Here is a 24647-nt window from a genome sequence, read left to right as displayed (position 1 = left end):
ATATATATATAAGTTGTTCCCTCTTTAAAATTTTAAGATAGAGTTTCTTCTAACAGGTCAAAACATACCCTGAATCTCTGGTGTATGGCTTTGTTCTAGTCTCCTGCCTGATTACATTCTCTCCCATTTTTTTTCATTTTTTTTAATCCTCCCCTTCTTTCTTTTTTCAAAAAACTTATCAATTCCTTTTATAATTTTCATCTTTACAGTCATATTCCATTCCTTCATTGTATCAACCCTTATTTTTGTACATATATAAGTTTTTTTTCTTTAAAATTTTGGGAGGTACTTTCTTCTAACAGACCAAAATAAACCCAAAATCTAGTGTGTGGCACTGATCTAAGCACCAGCTTGATCATATTTGATCATATTCTGTTTTTTTTCTTTTGTTCTGTTTTTGTTTGTTTTTATATTTATCTTTTTCTTTTTTTTTTTTTGTTCTCTTTTTTCTTTCTTACCCTTTCTTTTCCCCCAGCTTCAGATCTTTTCTGCTTTGTTTAGACTATATTTTCTGGGGATGTTGTTACCATGTTAGCATTTTGTTCTCTCATTCAACTATTCTCCTCTGGACAAAATGACAGGACAGAAAAAAAATCACCTCAACAAAAACAAGAAGAGGTAGTACCGAATGCCAGGGACCTACTCAATATGGACATTAGTACGATGTCGGACCTAGAGTTCAGAATCATGATTTAAAAGATACTAGCTAGGCTTGAAAAAAGCATGGAAGTTATTAGAGAAACGCTTTCTGGAGAAATGAAAGAACTAAAATCTAACCAAGTTGAAATCAAAAAGGCTATTAATGAGGTGCAATCAAAAATAGGGGCACTAACTGCTAGGATAAATGAGGAAGAAGAGAGAATTAGTGATATAGAAGACCAAATGATGGAAAATAAAGAAGCTGAGAAAAAGAGAGATAAACAACTACTGGATCACGAAAGCACAATTCGAGACATAAGCAATACCATAAGACAAAACAATATTAGAATAATTGGGATCCCAGAAGAAGAAGAAAGAGAGAGGGGGGCAGAAGGTATATTAGAGCAAATTATAGCAGAAAACTTCCCTAATGTGGGGAAGGAAACAGGCATCAAAATACAGGATGCACAGAGAACCCCTCTTAAAATCAATAAAAATAGGTCAACACCCTGATATCTAATAGTAAAACTTACGAGTCTCAGAGACAAAGAGAAAATCCTGAAAGCAGCTTGGGACAAAAGGTCTGTAACCTACAATGGTAGAAATATTAGATTGGGAACAGACCTATCCAGAGAGACATGGAAGGCCAGAAACGACTGGCATGATATATTCAGAGCACTAAACAAGAGAAATATGCAGCCAAGAATACTATATCCAGCTAGGCTGTCATTGAAAATAGAAGGAGAGATAAAAGGCTTCCAGGACAAACAAAAACTAACGGAATTTGCAAACACAAAACAGCCCTACAAGAAATATTGAAAGGGGTCCTCCAAGCAAAGAGAGAGCCTAAAAGCAACATAGCCCAGAAAGGAGCAAAGACAATATACAGTAACAGTCACCTCATAGGCAATACAATGGCACTAAATTCATCTTTCAATAGTTACCCTGAATGTAAATGAGCTAAATGCCCCCACCAAAAGACACAGGCTAGCAGATTGGATAAAAAACAAGACCCATCAATATCCTGTCTGCAACAAACTCATTTTAGACCCAAAGACACCCCCACATTGAAAGTGAGGGGGTGGAAAACAATTTACCATGCTAATGGACACCAAAAGAAAGCTGGGGTGGCAATCCTTACATCAGACAAATTAGATTTTAAACCAAAGACTGTAATAAGAGATGAGGAAGGACACTATATCCTACTTAAAGGGTCTATCCCACAAGAAGATCTAACAATTGTAAATATCTATGTCCCTAACATGGGAGCAGCCAATTATATAAGCCAATTAATAACAAAGCAAAGAAACACATTGACAACAATACAATAATAGTGGGGGACTTTAACACTCCCCTCACTGAAATGGACAGATCCTCTTAGCAAAAGATCAACAAGGAAATAAAAACTTTAAATGACACACTGGACCAAATGGACTTCACAGACATATTCAGACATTCCATCCCAAAGCAACGGAATACACATTCTTCTCTAGTGCCCATGGAACATTCTCCAGAATAGATCACATCCTAGGTCACCAACAGGTCTCAACCAGCACCAAAAGACTGGGATCATTCCCTGCATATTTTCGGACCACAATGCTTTGAAACTAGAACTCAATCACAAAAAGAAAGTCGGAAAGAAATCATATCATGGAGGCTAAAGAGCATCGTACTAAAAAATGAATGGGTCAACCAGGAAATTAAAGAAGAGTTTAAAAAATTCATGGAAACCAATGAAAATGAAAACACAACTGTTCAAAATCTTTGGGATGCAGGAAAGTTGGTCCTAAGAGGAAAGTATATAGCAATACAAGCCTTTCTCAAGAAACAAGAAAGGTCTCAAATACACAACCTAACCCTACACCTAAAGGAACTAGAAAAAGAACAGCAGATAAAGCCTAAGCCCAGCAGGAGAAGATAAATAATAAAGATCAGAGCAGAAATCAATGAAATAGAAACCAAAAGAAGAGTAGAACAGATCAACGAAACTAGGAGCTGGTTCTTTGAAAGAATTAACAAGATTAATAAACCCCTGGCCAGACTTATCAAAAAGAAAAAAGCAATGACCCAAATCAACAAAATCATGAATGAAAGAGGAGAGATCACAACCAACACCAAAGAAATACGAACAATTATAAGAACATATTATGGGCAACTCTGTGCCAGAAATTAGATAACCTGGAAGAAATGGATGCATTCTTAGAGTTGTATCAACTACCAAAATTGACCCAGGAAGAAATAGAAAACCTGAACAGACCTATAACCACTAAGGAAATTGAAGCAGTCATCAAAAATCTCCCAAAAAAACGCCCAGGGCCAGATGGCTTCCCAGGGGAATTCTACCAAACATTTAAAGAAGAATTAATACCTATTCTTCTGAAACCATTCCAAAAACTAAAAATGGAAGGAAAACTTCCAAACTCGTTTTATGAGACCACCATTACCTTGATCGCCAAACCAAAGACCTCATCAAAAAGGTGAAGACAGACCAATATCCTTGATGAACATGGATGCAAAAATTCTCACCAAAATACTAGCCATAGGATCCAACAGTACATTAAAAGGATTATTCACCACAACCAAGTGGGATTTATCCCTGGGCTGCAAGGCTGGTTCAACATCCGCAAATGAATCAATGTGATACAATAAATTAATAAAAGAAAGAACAAGAACCATATGATCCTCTCAATAGATGCAGAAAAAGCATTTGACATAGTACAGCATCCTTTCTTGATCAAAACTCCTCAGAGGATAGGGGTAGAGGGTACATACCTCAATATCATAACTATGAAAAACCCACAGTGAATATCATTCTCAATGGGGAAAAACTGAGAGCTTTCCCCCTAAGGTCAGGAACACGGCAGGGATGTCCACTATCACCACTGCTACTCAACATAGCATTAGAAGTCCTAGCCACAGCAATCAGACAAGAAAAAGAAATAAAAGGCATTCGAATCAGCAAAGAAGTCCAACTCTCACTGTTTGCAGATGATATGATACGTTATGTGGAAAACCCAAAAGACTCCACCCCAAAACTGCTAGAACTCATACAGGAATTCAGTAAAGTGGCAGGATATAAAATCAATGCACAGAAATGAGTGGCATTCCTATACACCAATAACAAGATGGAAGAAGGAGAAATTAAGGAGTCGATCCCATTTACAATTGCACCGAAAACCATAAGATACCTAGGAATAAATCTAACCAAAGGGGCAAAGGATCTGTACTCAGAAAACTATAAAATACTCATGAAAGAAATTGAGGAAGACACAAAGAAATGGAAAAATGTTCCATGCTCATGGATTGGAAGAACAAATATTGTGAAGATGTCAATGCTACCTAGAGCAATGTACACATTCAATGCAATCCCTATCAAAATACCATCCACTTTTTTCAAAGAAATGGAATAAATAATCCTAAAATTTGTATGGAACCAGAAAAGACCCAGAATAGCCAGAGGAATGTTGAGAAAGAAAAGCAAAGCTGGCAGCATCAAAATTCTGGACTTCCAGCTCTATTACAAAGCTGTCATCAAGACAGTATAGTACTGGCACAAAAACCAACACCTAGATCAATGGAACAGAATAGAGATCCCAGAAATGTACCCTCAACTCTTTGGTCAACTAATCTTTGCGAAAGCATAAAAGAATCTCCAATGGAAAAAAGACAGTCTCTTCAACAGTGTTGGGAAAATTGGACATCCACACGCAGAAGTATGAAACTGGACCATTTCCTTACACCACACACAAAAATAGACTAAAAATGGTTGAAAGACCTAAATGTGAGACAGGAGTCCATCCAAATCCTAAAACAGAACACAGGCAGGAACCTCTTCGACCTCAGCCGCAGCAACTTCTTCCTAGAAACATCGCCAAAGGCAAGGGAAGCAAGGGCAAAAATGAACTATTGGGACTTCATCAAGATAAAAAGCTTTTACACAGCAAAAGAAACAGTCAACAAAACCAAAAGACAACTGACAGAATGGGAGAAGATATTTGCAAATGGCATACCAGATAATGGGCTAGTAACCAAAATCTATAAAGAACTTATCAAACTCAACACCCAAAGAACAAATGATCCAATCAAGAAATGGGCAGAAGAAATGAATAGACATTTTTCCAAAGAAGACATCCAAATGGCCAACAGACATGTGAAAAAGTGCTCAACATCGCTCGGCATCAGGAAGATCCAAATCAAAACCTCAATGAGATATCACCTCACACCAGTCAGAATGGTTAAAATTAACCAGTCAGGAAACGACAGATGTTGGCAGGGATGTGGAGAAAGGGGAACCCTCCTACACTGTTGGTGGGAATGCAAGCTTGTGCAACCCCTCTGGAAAACAGTGTGGAGGTTCCTCAAACAGTTGAAAATAGAGCTACCCTACAATCCAGCAATTGCCCCACTGGGTATTTACCCCAAAGATACAAATGTAGGGATCCAAAGGGGTACATGCACCCCGATGTTTATAGCAGCGATGTCCACAATAGCCAAACTGTGGAAAGAGCCAAGATGTCCATTGACAGATGAATGGATAAAGAAGAAGTGGTATATATATATATATATATATATATATATATATATATATATATATATATAATGGAATATTATGCAGCCATCAAAAGAAATGAGATCTTGCCATGCAACGACTTGGATGGAACTGGAGGGTATTATGCTGAGCGAAATAAGTCAATCAGAGAAAGACATGTATCATATGACCTCACTGATATGAGGAATTCTTAATCTCAGGAAACAAAATGAGGGTTGCTGGATTGGGGGTTGGTGGGCGGGATGGGGTGGCTGGGTGGTCGACACTGGGGAGGGTATGTGCTATGGTGAGCGCTGTTAATTGTGCAAGACTGTTGAATCACAGATCTGTACCTCTGAAACAAATATTGCAATATATCTTAAGGAAAAAAAAAAGAAGATAGCAGGAGGGAAAGAATAAAGGGGGGGAAATCGGAGGGGGCAATGAACCATGAGAGACTATGGACTCTGAAAAACAAACTGAGGGTTCTAGAGGGGAGGGGGGTGGGAGGATGGATTAGCCTGGTGATGGGTATTAAAGAGGGCATGTTCTGCATGGAGCACTGGGTGTTATGCCCAAACAATGAATCATGGAACCCTACATCAAAAACTAATGATGTAATGTATGGTGATTAACATAACAACAAAAAATTTTTTAAAAAGATAGAATTTCTCTTCTCAAGCGACTCATGATTTATAGGCAGAGATAAAAGTTTAAACAAAACATTTCCTCCTTTTCCTTACCTCCCACATTCAATCCACTAGCATATCTAGTAGGTTCGAATTAGCCCTCTCCTGCTTCCCTTTTCTCTATCTAATTGCCTCTGCCACTGGTTTAACCCAGGCCACCATATCTTTTATCAGATTATACAATAGCCTCTAACAACAATCCTTGCTTTCTTCTACCCTAACTCCACCTCCAGAATCTAATCAAGTCTCCCTATCTCCACACTGTACCTAGAGAGATTATTCTAAAACACTATTCTAGGGGTGCCTGGTTGGCTCAGTCAGTTAAGTGACTGCCTTCGACTCAGGTCATGAAACCCAGGCTCTCCACTCAGAGGCAAATCTACTTCTCCCTCTCCTTCTGTGATCTCTCTTGTTTTCACTCTCTGTCAAATAAATAAATAAAATCTTAAGAAAAATTAAAACACTATTCTAGCTAAATACTACAATGGCTTTCCATTGCCTGTAGGTAGGTTCAAGTCCAGTTCCTTAGCAGGCCTGACAAGGCCTGCAAGACTTGATCTGTGCTTCTCACCTCACCAGCCACTAAGCTATCCCAGGAACACTTCTCTCTCTGTTCATCGGGCCAACTTCTTTTTGTTGCCATATATCCTATATTGCTCTTGCCATAGCACTTAAAATACTGAAATTTAATATTTTGTTTTTCTAACTTCCCTGTTAAATCATAAAGCTACTTCCTTGTTAAATCATAAATCTACTTCAGGATAACCTTACCTAACCTTACACTAAAGGATGGGTAAGGTTCTCAGATGAATGTAGAGGCTGGAGGTGGCTATTCAGGAAGAGGGACAGTCCTAGACTATGAACTTGCATGATGTTTGAAGAAACTGTTAATGACATAGCAAGAGACAGGGCTGAGAGTGTGAATCACAACCAGATTGTAGAAAGACCTGTTTATTATGTGAAGGTCTTTGGGCTTTATCCAAAAAGGATTCAATTTATGTTCCACAGAGCCCCATGAGTAGACCCTGGTCCATAGGAAGCCTTTATATAAATTAGAAAAAGATAGCCACTTCAGCAGACCCAGATCAGCACCAGGGCATTTGGCTTGGAGAAAGGGCTTGCCTTGGATTTCTTTCAGTACTCACTAGCTCAGTCATATGCAGTGCCCTGTTTCTGGATCCCTTGGAGCCTTCTGAGAGGTCACAAATGAGGGCCTTCCATCAAGGTGCACTGTGATACCTTTCCTTCCCCAATGCAGAAATTACAGAAACTCTGCTTTTTTTATATACAGTTATACATTATATGGCTTCTGAGTAAGATTTCATTTGAAGAAAGAGCTTCTTAGATTTTCAAAATCTTTGAAAATCTGTAGGCAGTGGAGAGCAATTAGACTTAAATAGAAGAATAAAGCAATCAGGTTTATTTTCAATAATACCATTCTGGCAATAAACTGGAAGATGGATTATAGAGAGCAAAGCTGGCAAGAAGACTGGCAAGAAGTTGATTTCCCATACCCCCCCGCCCCCAAATCTAGGTGATTAACAATAAGAGCCAGATCTTAGATAGGATAAGTGAAAATAAAGAGAAAACCTTAAACAAACAAACAAAAAGTGACAGATTGGATGTGTGGTTGAGAAAGCAGAACTTCCCACTTTGGGTGAAGGAATAATTTACCTTGATAGAGAATAAAAAATAACATACAGAGTTGTTCACTGGGAAGAGATGAGGATAATTTGGCATTCCTCTCCATTTGAGATGCACCCAGACTTCCAAAGAGAGATAGATGCCAGGATAAGCTGACCTTGAACTTAGATTTATGGAACACCAGAGCCAGAAGAGAATTTTAACATCACTGAACCCAATTTAAGAACAAAAGCAGGGGGAAAAAAATGACTTATTTAACTGGAAAGGGGCAGAACCAGGATTAGAATTCACATCTGGTTTATATCTCAGTATTCTTCCCAGAATACCATGTTCCTTGTAGTTCTCAACTTTTCACTGAAATTGTCATCAATATCATTAAGCCACATTTAACTAGAATGAGAAGACGTATAATTATGAAGTTCATATTATGTTGATTCATATCAACTTCTGGGATTGGAACAGGTTTGAGTAGAGGAAAACAGAAAATCAAATCCAACATTTTAAAATATATTTCTTAATGTGTATACTCACTCACTTTTAGGTTCTGTGGGGGTACCAAGTCAATCTATACCTTTTTGATGAGAATCTACCATGTATTTACAGTTTATGCAATATGAGCAGTGAGGATTTGAGTGACTGGGAAATATTTTATGAAGCTATGGATTATGAGCTTGTCCTGGAATGAGGCTGGTCTCGATTAGGGCTTTGCAAGACACCATGAAATAAAATGCAGAGGCGGGAATGAGCTCATATTCTCAGGACAATGATAATATGAATTAGCTAGAACAGGGGTTTGAAAGGGGTCAGATTTAGAGTCCCTTCAATGATGTTTATTCATTTGTAAGTGACAACCTCGTGCCAGACATTAGTAATGCAAGACAAACAGTTTTTATTTTATATAGGTTAAGTAACTCTTGATGAATGTTGAGGGAGAGGAAATGATGATAGAGTTGCTTTAGGAAGCTGAAGCTGGGCTTGTGCGTCAGGATGAAGTGGAGTGGGGCGACTTAACCTGGCAGTCAGGAAAACCAGCTAGGAAGCTACTGCACTGATCCAGATGGGAGGTACCAGGACCTCATTTCATGAAAATTGACATGCAGTTCTGTCTGCAGACAGAGTATTCATCTGGGCTAAGTAATCTCCAATCCTATGATTTTTTTCCCTTTGAAATTCCCATTTCATGCCTCTTTTCCATGTTTACCCACTGTTACCTGGCTCAAGATTTGTTGCTGGCCTCCCTGCTTCTCTGGGAAAGTGCCGAAAGACCAATTACTGATGCTGAAATAGCCAATTTCTTCCCCCATTGTGGAAAGCTGTGATCTTTCCCAGATGACAGCTGCAGAGAATCCTGCAAACATTTTATATAAGGGAAATGAAGTGGCAAATAGAAACAGTACATTCACTGTAGGGGATGGCTTCTATGGATCATAAACCCGAGTTATTTTCACCCAGAATTAGAGACAAGAGCAGAAGCCCTCTTTTTAAAATGTAGACTGAAGTGGCCATCATTTGGTCTTTGCTGAACGAAAAGTCAGGAAAAGAGTGACAAAACGAGTGCTGGAAAATGGCCTGCATATTGCACAGCCTCACACAGTGTGGCAGCTGAGGTCTCCCATTCCAAAATGCCTTTAGAGACCTCATTATAATGAAAAGCTGCAACACTGAGGGGATTGGCTCTAGAGTCAGCTCAGGACTTTTATCACAGTCTATTTGGTCTACATAAGACTGAGCATTCCTGTTCATTTTAGAATGAACCAGATATGAGCCAAGTGAGTAACCCTTCAATATGTAGCACAGTGGTTTTCAGAGTATGGTCCCAGACCAGCATGGCCAACATCACCCAGAAATTTGTTAGAAACATAAATCCTCTCTCCTGCTCCAGACCTAATGAATCACAGACTCGGAGTGGAGCGCAGCAATCTCTGGTTTCGCAAGCTCTCTAAGTAATGCATGCTAAAGTTTAAGAATCATTGATCTAGGTTTTGTTATTTGGCTTGGCTTTACTATTTGCATACTGTTTACTATATGATTCTTGTCCCCATTGATTGTTACTCAGTAGTTGGGATTGGCCCTTAAATAAGTCCCAAAATTATTTTTAATCAGAGAAATGTGGATAGTAGAGTGAATGAGCTTTGAGACTATCTAGACATTACTTACTGTCATTATAAACCTCTTTGTGTTTCAGTCTGTTGCAAAATATATAAGTGTATATATAAGCATAGTTCAGTGATTTTATAAATACTGTATTTTTAAATACAGGACACCCAGTTAAATTTGAACATAAAACAAACACAAACAAACATTTAGTATGTTTCAGACATGTTATAGAACGTACTTATACTAAGAAAAGTGTTTTTCTGAATAATTATTATTAGTGTTTATTTAAAGAGTTTATCTTTTTATCAGAGAGAAAGAGAGAGAGCACAAGCAGGGGGAGTGGCAGGCAGGGGGAGAAGCAGGCTCCCTGCCAAGCACGGAGCCCAATGTGGGACTCGATCCCAGGACCCTGGGATCATGACCCAAGCCGAAGGCAGCCGCTTAACCGACTGAGCCACCCAGGCATCCCTATTATTAGTGTTTATTTGAAAGACAAATTTAACCTGGTATCTTATACTTTTTATTTGCTAAATCTGCTAACCCTATTAATATTACCCACTGGCTACCTTGCAGTGGGACACTGGAAAGCCAGTTGAGCCAGGGATGACTTCCCAGAAGACAAGATGAACTTGAGTTAAGTATTAAAAAGAAAATAGGAAATAACTAGAGGAGATAATGCATGTTAAGCGCTGGTCACAAAGTCTGTCTATATTTGTTATAAATTTTTGTTGGCAAGTAATGGAGATCTTAATCAAAAAGGGGAATGAATTAGAAGGACACTTGCAGTATCTTCTCAAATTCCAGGATGAATTGGACAACTAAGCCCTGGGAAGGACACCAATGGACAGAAGCATTGTGGGGAGCCCAGGAGGATCCCTCAAACTGTCTAAAGCCCTTGCTTCTTTCCATTTATCTGTTTTATTCCCTATCTTCTTACCGATAAACTTTTGCCATTTCAGTCAGCATGGAAGAAAATGGCCACCAGGGTTAAACTCTCAGGCTACTATTTCTGTTCAGACAGAATCTCTGAACTTCATGGTTTCAATTCCAAATTCCTCAGAACAGGGACTGGCCAGACCTGACAAGTGACCCATGATACACCGCATGAACTTAACACACCTCCTGCAACCCTGTGGATATTTGTTGGAGAAAAAGTCCCGGTACATATTACCACATTGGCACATATTTGATGCTTCCTAAACATTAATCCTTTCCTTTTCTGGAAAACTGTTAAAATAAACAGATTTTGATTCTTTTGTTCTCAGTTTTAATGGAGTAATAGCACCTAATGAGATCGGTGTACTAAGTGAATTTTTAAGGTGAGAATTTTCAAAAAGGAGGAAACTTAGTTGGAGTTTTAAAATTCCCAGGGAGCACTCCCATGAGCTTCATGAGAGGATGCAGGAGGAGAGCAGACAGACATAACTAAGTAAATTCGAAAAGGTCATAATGATTTAAAGTCATTCAAGTCAGCTCCTGTGGGTATATGTGTGTGTGTGTGTGTGTGTGTATTGTATTTTTTTTTCCTTTTTGCTGGCATAAAGCTCCTGTCTTTTTTTAAGTAAAGTTTTGAGGGGTTGTTGTTGTTGTTGTTGTTGTTCTCAACTTACCTCTAATGACTCTAGGAATAAAAGAAAAATAAGACCTTTTTGCTACCTTAACCTTCAAAGATTTTCTGGTTTCATTGTATTTTACATAAAATCTATGGAGTCATTCCTTTTAAACAGATTCTGATTTTAAGTGATCAATTGCTCTCTTTAAGTGCAGGCAGTATAGTTCCCCAACCAGTGTTCTCCATTTGATAGTGTATTATTGCATTTCCTTCAACACATTAAACATGGATCAGGTTCCTCCATGATGTGGACCTTTGGTCTGTAATTAATTTACCTATTTGACCAAAGAGGGTAATACTGAGTGGAGACAATAAAGGACAAGCTAACTCGGTAATACCCCTTAAAAGCCAATAGCTTTTAAGTTAAGTTTCAGACCCAGTGACCTAAAACATACTCCGAATCAAGACTTGAGAGGGTCTGCAGATGACTGGGTACTGTGAGATGTGTGGAGTGGGGCAAGGACAGAGAGGCATGAGTTGGTGAGAAATCTGCCAAGTGCTGATCTTTAGAAGCTTTCACCAAGGTTGCCATAAAGATACAGGTTGTATCAAAACAACTGACTTTTCTTGCGGGCAGTAGAGGGGGAAAATTAAAGGGGAATTACAACACTTCATAAAAATAAAACTTACAGAAAGCTCTCTTTTTACGTTTTTCTTCCCCCAAGCCCCATTCATCTTATTTCTTTCTCCCTTTCTTTTCATAGAAACGGTCAGAAACCCTTTCATTATCTTGATGGTAGCTCTCTTCCTTTCTCTCCCTTTTGTATCTTCTTTCTGTAGTCACTTCTTATCTTTCTTGGGCAAATCACTTACCCCTTTTTTATGACTATAATACTTCACCATTGTCTGGCACTGTACTAAGTACTTCACATGCATTATCTCATCTGATCCATGCAGCAATCTTATCCCTGTTTCCAGATGAAGAAACTGAGACTCTGGGATGTCATGTGACTTGCCTCAAGCCACATAGCTCCTAAGTTTCAGAGCTGGGCCAAAATCCCAGGTGGATTGGGTGTGCCAGGGGTCCCAGGCCTGTGTTCTTAGATTCTCAGCTCTGACATATGTCCATTATAGAACCTGGCATGAAACACAAAAGCAAAAATATGCTTTTTAAACCACCTGTAATCTCTACATCCATAAAGAACTAGAACTGAAACTTGGTTATCTTTCCTTTCAGTTATTTTAAATGCATAACGAACAGGAATGTTTACATTGTAACACCAGCATTTGGTGATCATTTTTAGTGAACTGACAGCCTTAAAAAATGTATAAAATCACAAAACTTATTTTCCAACAGAAAATACTTTAATACCTATGGAAGAGTCGATATTACATGTGATTTTAAAATATATCTTCAAAGTGGAACAAATAATTTGTCAGGTATTATTTGACTTTTCAGTGATACTATATCATGTTCCAGAATACATACTCGTTTAATGCAAAATTTAGGTGTGATTCTGCTGACATGTTCATGATAAAATATCCTTTTTATTTCTAAGACACTTTCTGCAAGGAGATATACCAGAATTCTAAAGAAAATGAGACAAGAAAAAGATTTAAATTAGCCTTTTAATCTCTTGGATAGTTCTGTTTCACAAAATGAATATTGTAGACTTAAAACAGCAAGCACTGAAAAAATGAAACCATCAGTTTAATTGCATGGCTAGAGGAGGAGATGTTTATATAAATGTATTTAATACATATCAGGAATGTGATAGACTGTCCTTTCTATTGGGACAAAGTATTACTTGAGGCTGAAGCTAGTGATATATTTAAATGTTTCAAAATGAATGTACTGGTGGCTTTACTCGCAAAAGTTATCTACTAGTACTGAAAGCAAACTAATTTTAAATAACCATGACCCTCTAGCCAGATGCTATTTCAAGTGAGTGGGAGGAAGGGAAGTTGAGTGCCCTACTTTGGCATGATATTCTTTCCTTTATATTTTGAGAATTTGAATATATAAACTCTTCCCTTCACATCTCTATTGTTTTTTTAATTTAACATTTTTTTATTTTCTTATGTTAATCACCATACATTACATCATCAGTTTTTGATGTAGTGTTCCATGATTCATTGTTTGTGTATGACACTTAGTGCTCCATTCATTATGTGCCCTCCTTAATACCCATCACCAGGCTAACCCATCCCCCCACCGCCCTCCCCTCTAGAACCCTCAGTTTGTTTCTCAGAGTCCATAGTCTCTCATGGGTCATCTCCCACTGCGATTAACCACCCTTCATTTTTCCCTTCCTACTATCTTCTTTTTTTTTTTTTAACATATAGTGTATTATTTGTTTCAGAGATACAGGTCTGTGATTCAACAGTCTTATACAATTCACAGCGCTCACCATAGCACATACCCTCCCCAATGTCTATCACCCAGCCACCCCATCCCTCCCAACTCCCACCACTCCAGCAACTCAGAGTTTGTTTCCTGAGCTTAAGAATTCCTCATAACAGTGAGGTCATATGATACATGTCTTTCTCTGATTAACTTATTTCGCTCAGCATAATACCCTTCAGTTCTATCCACATCGTTGCAAATGGCAAGATTTCATTCCTTTTGATGGGTACATAAATTTCCATTGTATATATATACCACTTCTTTATCCATTCACCTGCCGATGGACATCTTGGCTCTTTCCACAGTTTGGCTGTTGTGGACATTGCTGCTATAAACATCGGGGTGCACGTACTCCTTTGGATCCCTACATTTGTATCTTTGGAGTAAATACACAGTAGTGCAATTGCTGGATCGAATGGTAGCTCTATTTTCAACTTTTTGAAGAACTTCCATACCTTTTTCCAGAGTGGTTGCACAAGCTTGCATTCCCACCAACAGTGTAGGAGGGTTCCCCTTTCTCCGCATCCCGCCAACATCTGTCGTTTCCTGACTGGTTAATTTTAGCCATTCTGACTGGTGTGAGGTGGTATCTCATTGAGGTTTTGATTTGGATTACCCTGATACCGAGCGATGTTGAGCACTTTTTCATGTGTCTGTTGGCCATTTGGATGTCTTCTTTGGAAAAATGTCTGTTCATGTCTTCTGCCCATTTCTTGATTGGATCATTTGTTCTTTAGATGTTGAGTTTGATAACTTCTTTATAGATTTTGGATACTAGCCCTTTATCTGATATGTCATTTGCAAATATCTTCTCCCATTCTGTCAGTTGTCTTTTGGTTTTGTGGACTGTTTCTTTTGCTGTGCAAAAGCTTTTTATCTTGATGAAGTCCCAATAGTTCATTTTTGCCCTTGCTTCCCTTGCCTTTGGCGATGTTTCTAGGAAGAAGTTGCTGCGGCTGAGGTCGAAGAGGTTGCTGCCTGTGTTCTCCTTTAGGATTTGGATGGACTCCTGTCTCACATTTAGGTCTTTCAACCATTTTTAGTCTATTTTTGTGTGTGGTGTAAGGAAATGGTCCAGTTTCATTCTTCTGCATGTGGCTGTCCAATTTTCCTAACAGCACTTATTGAAGAGACTGTCTTTATTCCAATTGACATTCTTTCCTACTTTGTCGAAGATTAGTTGACCATAGAGTTGAGGGTCCTTTTCAGGGCTCTCTATTCTGTTCCATTGATCTATGTGTCTGTTTTTGTGCCAGTACCATACTGGCTTGATGATTTGTGATGCCACCAGCTTCGCTTTCCTTTTTCAACATTCCTCTGGCTATTCGGGGTCTTTCCTGGTTCCATACAAATTTTAGAATTATTTGTTCCATTTCTTTGAAAAAAGTAGATGGTATTTTGATGGGGATTTCATTGAATGTGTACATTGCTCTAGGTAGCATTGACATCTTCACAATATTTGTTCTTCCAATCCATGAGCATGGAACATTTTTCCATTTCTTTGTGTCTTCCTCAATTTCTTTCATGAGTATTTTATAGTTTTCTGAGTACAGATCCTTTGCCCCTTTGGTTAGATTTATTCCTAGGTATCTTACGGTTTTGGGTGCAATTGTAAATGGGATCAACTCCTTAATTTCTCTTTCTTCTGTCTTGTTATTGGTGTATAGGAATGCCACTCATTTCTGTGCATTGATTTTATATCCTGCCACTTTACTGAATTCCTGTATGAGTTCTAGCAGTTTTGGGGTGGAGTCTTTTGGGTTTTCCACATAACGTATCATATCATCTGCAAACAGTGAGAGTTGGACTTCTTCTTTGCTGATTCGAATGCCTTTTATTTCTTTTTCTTGTCTGATTGCTGTGGCTAGGACTTCTAATGCTATGTTGAGTAGCAGTGGTGATAGTGGACATCCCTGCCGTGTTCCTGACCTTAGGGGGAAAGCTCTCAGGTTTTCCCCATTGAGAATGATATTCACTGTGGGTTTTTCATAGTTATGATATTGAGGTATGTACCCTCTACCCCTATCCTCTGAGGAGTTTTGATCAAGAAAGGATGCTGTACTATGTCAAATGCTTTTTCTGCATCTATTGAGAGGATCATATGGTTCTTGTTCTTTTATTAATGTATTGTATCACATTGATTGATTTGCGAATGTTGAACCAGGCTTGCAGCCCAGGGATAAATCCCACTTGGTCGTGGTGAATAATCCTTTTAATGTACTGTTGGATCCTATTGGCTAGTATTTTGGTGAGAATTTTTGCATCCATGTTCATCAAGGATATTGGTCTGTCATTCTCCTTCTTGAGGGGGTCTTTGTCTGCTTTTGGAATCAAGGTAATGGTGGCCTCATAAAACGAGTTTGGAAATTTTCCTTCCATATTTAGTTATTTTTTTTTAAAGATTTTATTTATTTATTTGACAGAGAGACACAGCGAGGGCAGGAACACAAGCAGGGGGAGTGGGAGAGGAAGAAGCAGGTTTCCAGGTGAGCAGGAAGCCTGATGTGGGACTTGATCCCAGGACCCTGGGATCATGACCTGAGCTGAAGGCAGACGCTTAACGACTGAGCCACCCAGGCGCCCCATATTTAGTTTTTGGAACAGTTTCAGAAGAATAGGTATTAATTCTTCTTTAAATGTCTGATAGAATTCCCCTGGGAAGACATCTGGCCCTGGGCTTTTGTTTTTTGGGAGATTTTTGATGACTGCTTCAATTTCCTTAGTGGTTATAGGTCTGTTCAGGTTTTCTATTTCTTCCTGGTTCAGTTTTGGTAGTTGATAACATCTCTAGGAATGCATCCATTCCTTCCAGATTATCTAATTTGCTGGCATAGAGTTGCTCATAATATGTTCTTATAATTGTTTGTATTTCTTTGGTGTTGGTTGTGATCTCCCCTCTTTCATTCATGATTTTGTTGACATGGGTCATTGCTCTTTTCTTTTTGATAAGTCTGGCCAGGGGTTTATCAATCTTGTTAATTCTTTCAAAGAACCAGCTCCTAGTTTCGTTGATCTGTTCTACTCTTCTTTTAGTTTCTATTTCATTGATTTCTGCTCTGATCTTTATTATTTCTCTTCTCCCACTGGGTTCTAGGCTTTATTTGCTTTTCTCTCTCTAGCTCCTTTAGGTGTAGGGTTAGGTTGTGTATTTGAGACCTTTCTTGTTTCTTGAGAAAGGCTTGTATTGCTATATACTTTCCTCTTAGGACCGCCTTTGCTGCATCCCATAGATTTTGAACAGTTGTGTTTTCATTTTCATTGGTTTCCATGAATTTTTTAAATTCTTCTTTAATTTCCTGGTAGACCCATTCATTCTTTTGTAGGATGCTCTTTAGCCTCCATGATTTGAGTTCTTTCAGACTTTCCTCTTGTGATTGAGTTCTAGTTTCAAAGAATTGTGGTCTGAAAATATGCAGGGAATATTTTCCAGTCTTTTGGTACCAGTTGAGACCTGACTGGTGGCCTAGGATGTGATCTATTCTGGAGAATGTTCCATGGGCACTAGAGAAGAACGTGTATTCCATTGCTTTGGGATGGAATGTTCTGAATATGTCTGTGAAGTCCATTTGGTCCAGTGTGTCATTTAAAGTCTTTATTTCCTTGTTGATCTTTTGCTTAGATGATCTGTCCATTTCAGTCAGGGGGGTGTTAAAGTCCCCCACTATTATTGTATTGTTGTCAATGTGTTTCTTTGCTTTTGTTATTAATTGGCTTATATAATTGGCTGCTCCCATGTTAGGGGCATAGATATTTACAATTGTTAGATCTTCTTGTTGGATAGACCCTTTAAGTAGGATATAGTGTCCTTCCTCAACTCTTATTACAGTCTTTGGTTTAAAATCTAATTTGTCTGATGTAAGGATTGCCACCCCAGCTTTCTTTTGGTGTCCATTAGCATGGTAAAATGGTTTTCCACCCCCTCACTTTCAATCTGGAGGTGTCTTTGGGTCCAAAATGAGTCTCTTGCAGACGGCATATTGATGGGTCTTGTTTTTTTATCCAATCTGCTAGCCTGTGTCTTTTGGTGGGGGCATTTAGCCCATTTACATTCAGGGTAACTATTGAAAGATATGAATTTAGTGCTATTGTATTGCCTGTAAGGTGACTGTTACTGTATATTGTCTGTGTTCCTTTCTGGGCTATGTTGCTTTTAGGCTCTCTCTTTGCTTAGAGGACCCCTTTCCATATTTCTTGTAGGGCTGTTTTTGTGTTTGCAAATTCCGTTAGTTTTTGTTTGTCCCGGAAACTTTTTATCTCTCCTTCTATTTTCAATGACAGTCTAGCTGGATATAGTATTTTTGGCTGCATATTTTTCTTGTTTAGTGCTCTGAATATATCATGCCAGTCCTTTCTGGCCTGCCAGGTCTCTGTGGATAGGTCTGTTGCCAATCTAATGTGTCTACCATTGTAGGTTACAGACTTCTTGTCCCAAGCTGCTTTCAGGATTTTCTCTTTGTCTCTGAGACTCATAAGTTTTACTACTAGATATTGGGCTCTTACCCTATTTTTATTGATTTTGAGGGGTTTCTCTGTGCCTCCTGGATTTTGATGCCTGTTTCCTTTCCCACATTTGGGAAGTTCTCTGCTATAATTTGCTCTAATATACCTTCAGCCCCTCTCTCTCTTTCTTCTTCTGGGATCCCAATTATTCTAATGTTGTTTCGTCTTATGGCATCACTTATCTCTCGAATTCTGCCCTCGTGATCCAGTAGTTGTTTATCTCTCTTTTTCTCAGCTTCTTTATTTTCCATCATTTGGTCTTCTGTATCCCTAATTCTCTCTTCTGACTCATTTATCCTAGCAGTTAGAGCCTCCATTTTTGATTGCACCTCATTAATAGCCCCTTTGATTTTGGCTTGGTTAGATTTTAGTTCTTTTATTTCTCCAGGAAGGGTTTCTCTAATAACTTCTATGCTTTATTCAAGCCTAGCTAGTATCGTTAAAATCATGATTCTGAACTCTAGGTCCAACATCTTACTAAATGTCCATATTGATTAGGTCCCTGGCAGTCAGTACTGCCTCTTGTTCTTTCTGTTGAGGTGATTTTTTCCGTGTTGTCATTTTGTCCAGAGGAGAATAGATGAATGAGAGAACAAAATGCTAACAGGGTAACAACGACCCCAGAAAAATATACCCTAAACAAATCAGAATAGACCTGAAACCAGGGGGAAGGAATGCGAAAGAAAGAAAAAGGAGAAAAAAAAAAGAGAAAGAAAAAGATAAAAACAAACAACAACAACAAAAAACAGAATTTGATCAAATATGATCAGGCTGGTGCATAGATCAGTGCCACACACTAGATTTTGGGCGTATTTTGGTCTGTTAGAAGAAAGTGCCTCCCAAAATTTTAAAGAAAGAACAACTTATATGTGTACAAAAATAAGGTTAAATACGATGAAGGGATGGGATATGAATGTAAAGATGAAAATTATAAAAGATTTTATAAAAGGAATTGATAAGATAAGAAGCTGGTTAAAAAAAGAAAGAAGAGGATAAAAAAAAAAAGGGGAGATAATGTGATCAAGCAGGAGACTAGAACAAAGTGATACACTAGAGATTTAGGGTATATTTTGGTCTGGTAGAAGAAATTGTATCCCAAAATTTTAAAGAGAGAACAACTTATATATATATATACACACACACATATATATATAAAATCAAAAATAAGGTTAACTACTATGAAGGGATAGAATATGACTCTAAAAATGAAAAATAAAAAGGATTTTTTAAAAAGGGATTGATAAAATGTTGTTTGTAAAATGGAAGAAGAAAAATTCAAAAAAAAAAGAAGTTAAAAAAAATTAACTTTGAAAGACCAAAGAATCATGGGGAAAAAGCCATGCATTCTATGTGCAGTGTTCCCCTAGCACTGGAGTTCTGCCGTTCTCATTGATTGGTAAACTTGGTCTTGGCTGGCTGTTCTTGCTGATCTTCTGGGGGAGGGGCCTGTTGCCGTGGTTCCCAAATGTCTTTGCCAGAGGCGGAATTGCCCCACCCTTGCCGGTTGGGCTAAGTAATCTGCTTGGGTTTGCTCTCAGGAGCTTTTGTTCCCTGCAAGCTTTCCATACACCTTTGAAGGAGGAGAGTGAAAATGGAGGCTTCCCAATCTCTGCCCCGGAGGAGCCGAGAACTTGGGGCTCCACTCCTCAGTGAGCCCCCAGAGAAAAGCAGTCAGTCACTCCTGTCTCCCGGGTCTCTGGCCGCACTCTGTGTTCATCCAGCCTGTGACCAAGCGTTTCTATCTCTGGCACACGACCCCGTGTGGAGTCTCCAAACCCAGCTGATTCCTGTGGTGTGCTCCCGTGCCGCTCCTCCTAGGGGAGGAAGGGGAGTCTCCCCAGATCTGCCCCTTGTTGGGTCCCTGCTGGAGGAGCAGTGGCCTGACTGTGCCGCGGATCACGCTTTATGGCAACCCTGAGCTGAGAGCCTGCTCCTTGGCTCTGTCTCTGCAACTGGCTTCCCCACTCTGATACCTGGGAGCTCTGCCGCACTCAGGCACCCCCAGTCTTTCTGTGACCCCGAGGGTCCTGAGACCACACTGTCCTGCGAGTTTTCCACCGCCCCCCCCCCCCCTTAGCCACTGGAGAGATGTCCCTCAGCAGAGCCGATTTCTAAAAGTTCTGATTTTGTGCTCCGGGGCTCTATCACTTGCCAGAAGCAGCAGACGGAGGCCCCCTCCCCTGCCGTCTATCCTCCCGAGTATCGCCTCGGATTCACTTCTCTGCACATCCTCCCTTCCAGAAAGTGGTCGCTTTTCTGTTCAGAGAGTTGCTGCTATTCTTTTCTTTGATCTCCTGTTGAGTTCATAGGTGTTCAGAATGGTTTGATCCCTATCTAGCTGAATTCCTGGGACCAGAGGAAATCCAGGTCTCCTATTCCTCCGCCATTTTCTCCTCCCCCTGCCCCGTTTTTTTTTTTAATTTAAAACAATCCATTCTGAGGACCTCTGTATCAGCATAAGCTCCAGAAAAAGGCCAAACCAGGTTGGAATCATGTCCGTGTCTTCAACACCACTGTGACCTTGTCAGTAAATTTCATCATCTGTAGAATGAGAATCTGTGTTTCAGAAATGGTGGGGTTTAAGTACCAGTGAAAAAAGTGGCTAGAATGATATGGCACATTGGAAGTCCTCTTAAAATTTCCATTTCCATCCTGTTCACCTTTCAGTACGTCTTTGAGCACAGCATCTTTGACTCATCTTTGATCAGTAGCTGCAGCTCTCATATGTACTGTACTCTACAGTTTACACACACACCCAGATGCATTGCCTGTCTGCTTACTCCTCTCATTAACTCTAGGCACACTTTCTCTCTTTTCATGGGAGACTGAGGGTCAAAGAGATTAAATGACTTGACCGTGGTCACGCAGCTGGGACTCCAATCCAAGCATCCTGAAGGCTAGTCCAGTGCTGTTTTCACTGCACTAAAGTTGCCTTCTTCCTCCACATGTTCAAGAAAAAACATCTGATTTAGGCTGCACCCTCACCCTCACCCCTGCAATTGACAATTAAGGATTCCACTGTATACAAAAGGAAAAATTTAGCACAGTTTGAATAGATATAGCATCCGTAATTTTTTTTAAATGTCAGCCACTCCTTTTTATGGAAAGCAGTGTTTTAAGATATGATTAATATTCTGAGCATAGGGTGATGGTAAACACTATGTGTTTGCATTATCATGAGATGACAAAATTACCCACTCTCAAAGGACCAGCTGCTGTAGGGCGGCTGGCACCCGTGTTGCCTACATTCTCAAAACTATTTTAATTGGTAATTTTCCATGTTTTGTTTTGTTTTTTTTTTTTTGTCAGAGAGGAAATGTATGTGTAAACCTTTTAAAGCTGTAGCATCTGTTAAGATGAAATGACATCACTGAATCTTAATAAGTGAAATGTTTCACCTCAGAATTTTGAAGCTAATTAGGGTTCTCACTGAGACAAGAGTCTCTATAACTCAGCTCCCCAAACAGGTATAGAGAAGTTATGGGGGAAAAAATGATAGAAAAATTCTTCCCATACTTTTTGCATAACATTTTCACTACCATGTTATAATTTTGAATTGACGTGCACAATATACATGAAACTGTTCACGACATTTAGATGTTTTGTGATCCCTAAGAGGAGAGTGCTGGCTTTTGAAATTGGAAGACCTAAGGTCATATCCAATTTCTACCCAAATTGCTGACAGCTTTAGACAAAGAACTTGATCACTAGGAACAATTCTCATTTCTGTAATGTGGATAATGTCTTATTCACAAGATTATGGAAAGGATCTAATAGTTAAAATATTATAAATCAAAATTTTCAGTGCAACCAATAACCACTTATTAGATGCTTATTACATACCAGACTCCTTGCTAAAGACTTACATGTACATTACTCATTTAATCTTCCCCATAAGTCTTTATTGTAGATATTACTATTGTATCTATTTATAGATGTGAACATAGAGGCTAAGAGGCTAATTATCAGTGTTTACCAACTTAGGAAATGGAAGGCCTAGTAATTGAACTTAGGCTTATTATTTCATTCATTTAACAAATATTTGCTAAGGAGTGGATGTCCTGAGCAAATCGGGCATGGTTGGGAAGAAGGATATGGGGAATGGAAGGTGAATAAGCATCCAATCATGTTCACTTTACTCTGTCCACTGTGTGGAGAATGCATTAAAAGTTGACAAGAGAGGATCCCGGGGGAGTAGGTAGAAGCCTGTAGAAATAATCCAGGTGGGAGATGATGTTGACATCAACCAGGGTGGTAGCAGTGCAGATTAAGAAATGTGGATGGATTGCAGATAGACTTTGCAGGTAGAGCTGAATGTATGTTGGTTGGGATAAGGAAGTCAAGCAAGGGTAGCCCCTTATTTCTTACTCTGAGGAACACATGAACTGAGATGGGCAATACTAGAGTGGATATTCAAAGTAAAGGAAAGAAATCTTTCTAGTCTCAAACCTCATACTTTTAATCATTATTAAAGTTTTTACTAATTATCATGAATATAAAAGAGATTTGAAGTCTGTGGCTACATAAATATCTATTACCTGGACAGTTTTGTAGAAAAGTCAGATTATCCCTTCCGAAAATGCCAGAAAGGAGAGTTTAGTTACCATAATTATTGGTTTTCAAAGTAAATACCTAAGGCAAAGATTATCTGAGATTTTCTTTCAATTTTGTGAAATCTGAACTTCAATATCTCTAATACTGTGATACAAATTTGAGGGGGGAAGAAAAAAAAAACACAGGAAGATAGTTTACCAGAAAGCTAATGCATTTATTTTAGATGATTGGGTCATGTATATCTTTTTCTCTTTCTACATGGTTACATTTTTCAGATTTTCTAAAATGACTATATATTACCTTTATAAGTAGCAAATTACAAATTCAATAAAATTAATCTTTAAGTTTACATTTGTGATGTCTGTATAGTCCATAGTAAGTTCTGAGAACCACTGCAATAATAACCCTCAGTCAACTCAGTTAAAACCAATCAAAATATGGGGTGCCTGGGTGGCTCATTTGGTTAAGCGTCTGCCTTTGGCTCAGGTCGTGATCCCAGAGTCCTGGGATCCAGTCCCACATCCCTCATCCCACAAGCTTCTTGCTCGGCAGGGGGCCTGCTTTTCCCTCTGCCTCCCACTCCCCCTGGTTGTGCTTTCTCTCTCTCTCTCTGACATATAAATAAAATCTTAAAAAAAAAAATAATGATGTAACTGACAGGGACCTCAAAATGTGTCGTCGTCCTAACTTGCACCGTGTACCATGTGCTCCCATGCCAGGGCACTGGGATGCCAGAGGGGCCTGACCAGTAGTGCAGTCCTTTTGGAAAGGCTGGGAAGGCTGGGGAGTTCAATGTTTCCTTCATTTGAATTGTTTCTTCCAAACAAAACATTTTAAAATTGCTCATACTCTGCTTTCTTGCTTCTTAAGTTTTGCTAACAATGATAATATGCTTTAAAAAATCCTCCCAGCCAACCCTCAGTTTTCCTTCTTTCCCTCTCTTCCAGGGTCAATGATTGTATCTTGCGGGTGAATGAGGTCGATGTGTCAGAGGTTTCCCACAGTAAAGCCGTGGAAGCTCTCAAGGAAGCTGGGTCTATCGTTCGGCTGTACGTGCGCAGAAGACGACCCATTCTGGAAACTGTTGTGGAGATCAAACTGTTCAAAGGGCCTAAAGGTAATACAAACATAAATGACTCATAATGAGACACCTGTACAAACCATTTGGCTAAAATATATGGCATAATTCACCGATGATGTACTATCTCCTTTTATGCTCTGACATTCAGTGCTCACCTAGAGATTTGAAATCGTGCAATACTGGTTTTTACAGGTCAAGGAAATCAATACTCTAAATATGAACTCAGAGAAAGAAAGGACAGATTTATATAGGAATGTCCTTATAAGCAACATTCTTATAAATATAAACCGTCAGCATTTTTCTATAAACTTTTAATCTTACTTTATCATCATGACTTGACTGGCATGTACATTCCTTCTCATTTTTAAGATATAAACGGTGACTACTCATTTAGTAAAAGAGTAATATGAATGATAGTAATTAAACTAGTCTATCCTGAAATAACAGTTATTGTATTTTTATAATACTCTTGTGATTTGTTTTGATTGTATTACTCTCATGTATTACACCCAACAAGTACTACACAACATTTTATACTTGCAATAGTAAAAATAAGTTAAAATTTATTTTTTTTTAAATGCTCACAAATCTCTTGAGGTAATCGCGGTTACTCTGGGAAATCACACGAACAGTGAGATGAGTTATTACACTAATTTTTAAGAATAGTCATTTGGGGGGCGCCTGGGTGGCTCAGTCATTAAGCGTCTGCCTTCGGCTCAGGTTATGATCCCAGGGTCCTGGGATCGAGCCCTGCATCAGGCTCCCTGGTTGGCGGGAAGCCTGCTTCTCCCTCTCCCACTCCCCCTGCTTGTGTTCCCTCTTGCTGTGTCTCTCTCTGTCAAATAAATAAATAAAATCTTAAAAAAAAAAGAATAGTCATTTGGGCTCTGCTGTTCAGAATGATGACATTTAATATTAGCTTAAGAGTATTTCAAATATTTTAGAAAAATTCAATA

At 38.9% G+C, this 24647-nt stretch overlaps 1 protein-coding gene across 9 annotated transcripts in view; it reads left to right on the top strand.

The window, feature by feature from the left end:
- DLG2 (discs large MAGUK scaffold protein 2) overlaps window positions 1-24647 on the top strand; it is a 1243318-nt gene that overhangs the window by 657602 nt on the left and 561069 nt on the right. For all 9 annotated transcript variants that reach the window (XM_028126804.1, XM_088018006.1, XM_088018004.1 and 6 more), the window contains one exon: window positions 23558-23727. In XM_028126804.1, coding sequence (XP_027982605.1) covers window positions 23558-23727 — 170 coding nt within the window. The remainder of the gene's footprint in view (window positions 1-23557; window positions 23728-24647) is intronic.

This window comes from Eumetopias jubatus, unplaced genomic scaffold (genome assembly GCF_037043125.1).
Source record: "Eumetopias jubatus isolate StellerSeaLion01/CBP00866 unplaced genomic scaffold, mEumJub1_p1.0 scaffold_13, whole genome shotgun sequence".
Taxonomy (NCBI): Eukaryota; Metazoa; Chordata; class Mammalia; order Carnivora; family Otariidae; genus Eumetopias; species Eumetopias jubatus.
The sequence above is the reverse complement of the archived record's forward strand: the minus strand, read 5'-3'. Positions and strand labels throughout refer to the sequence as shown.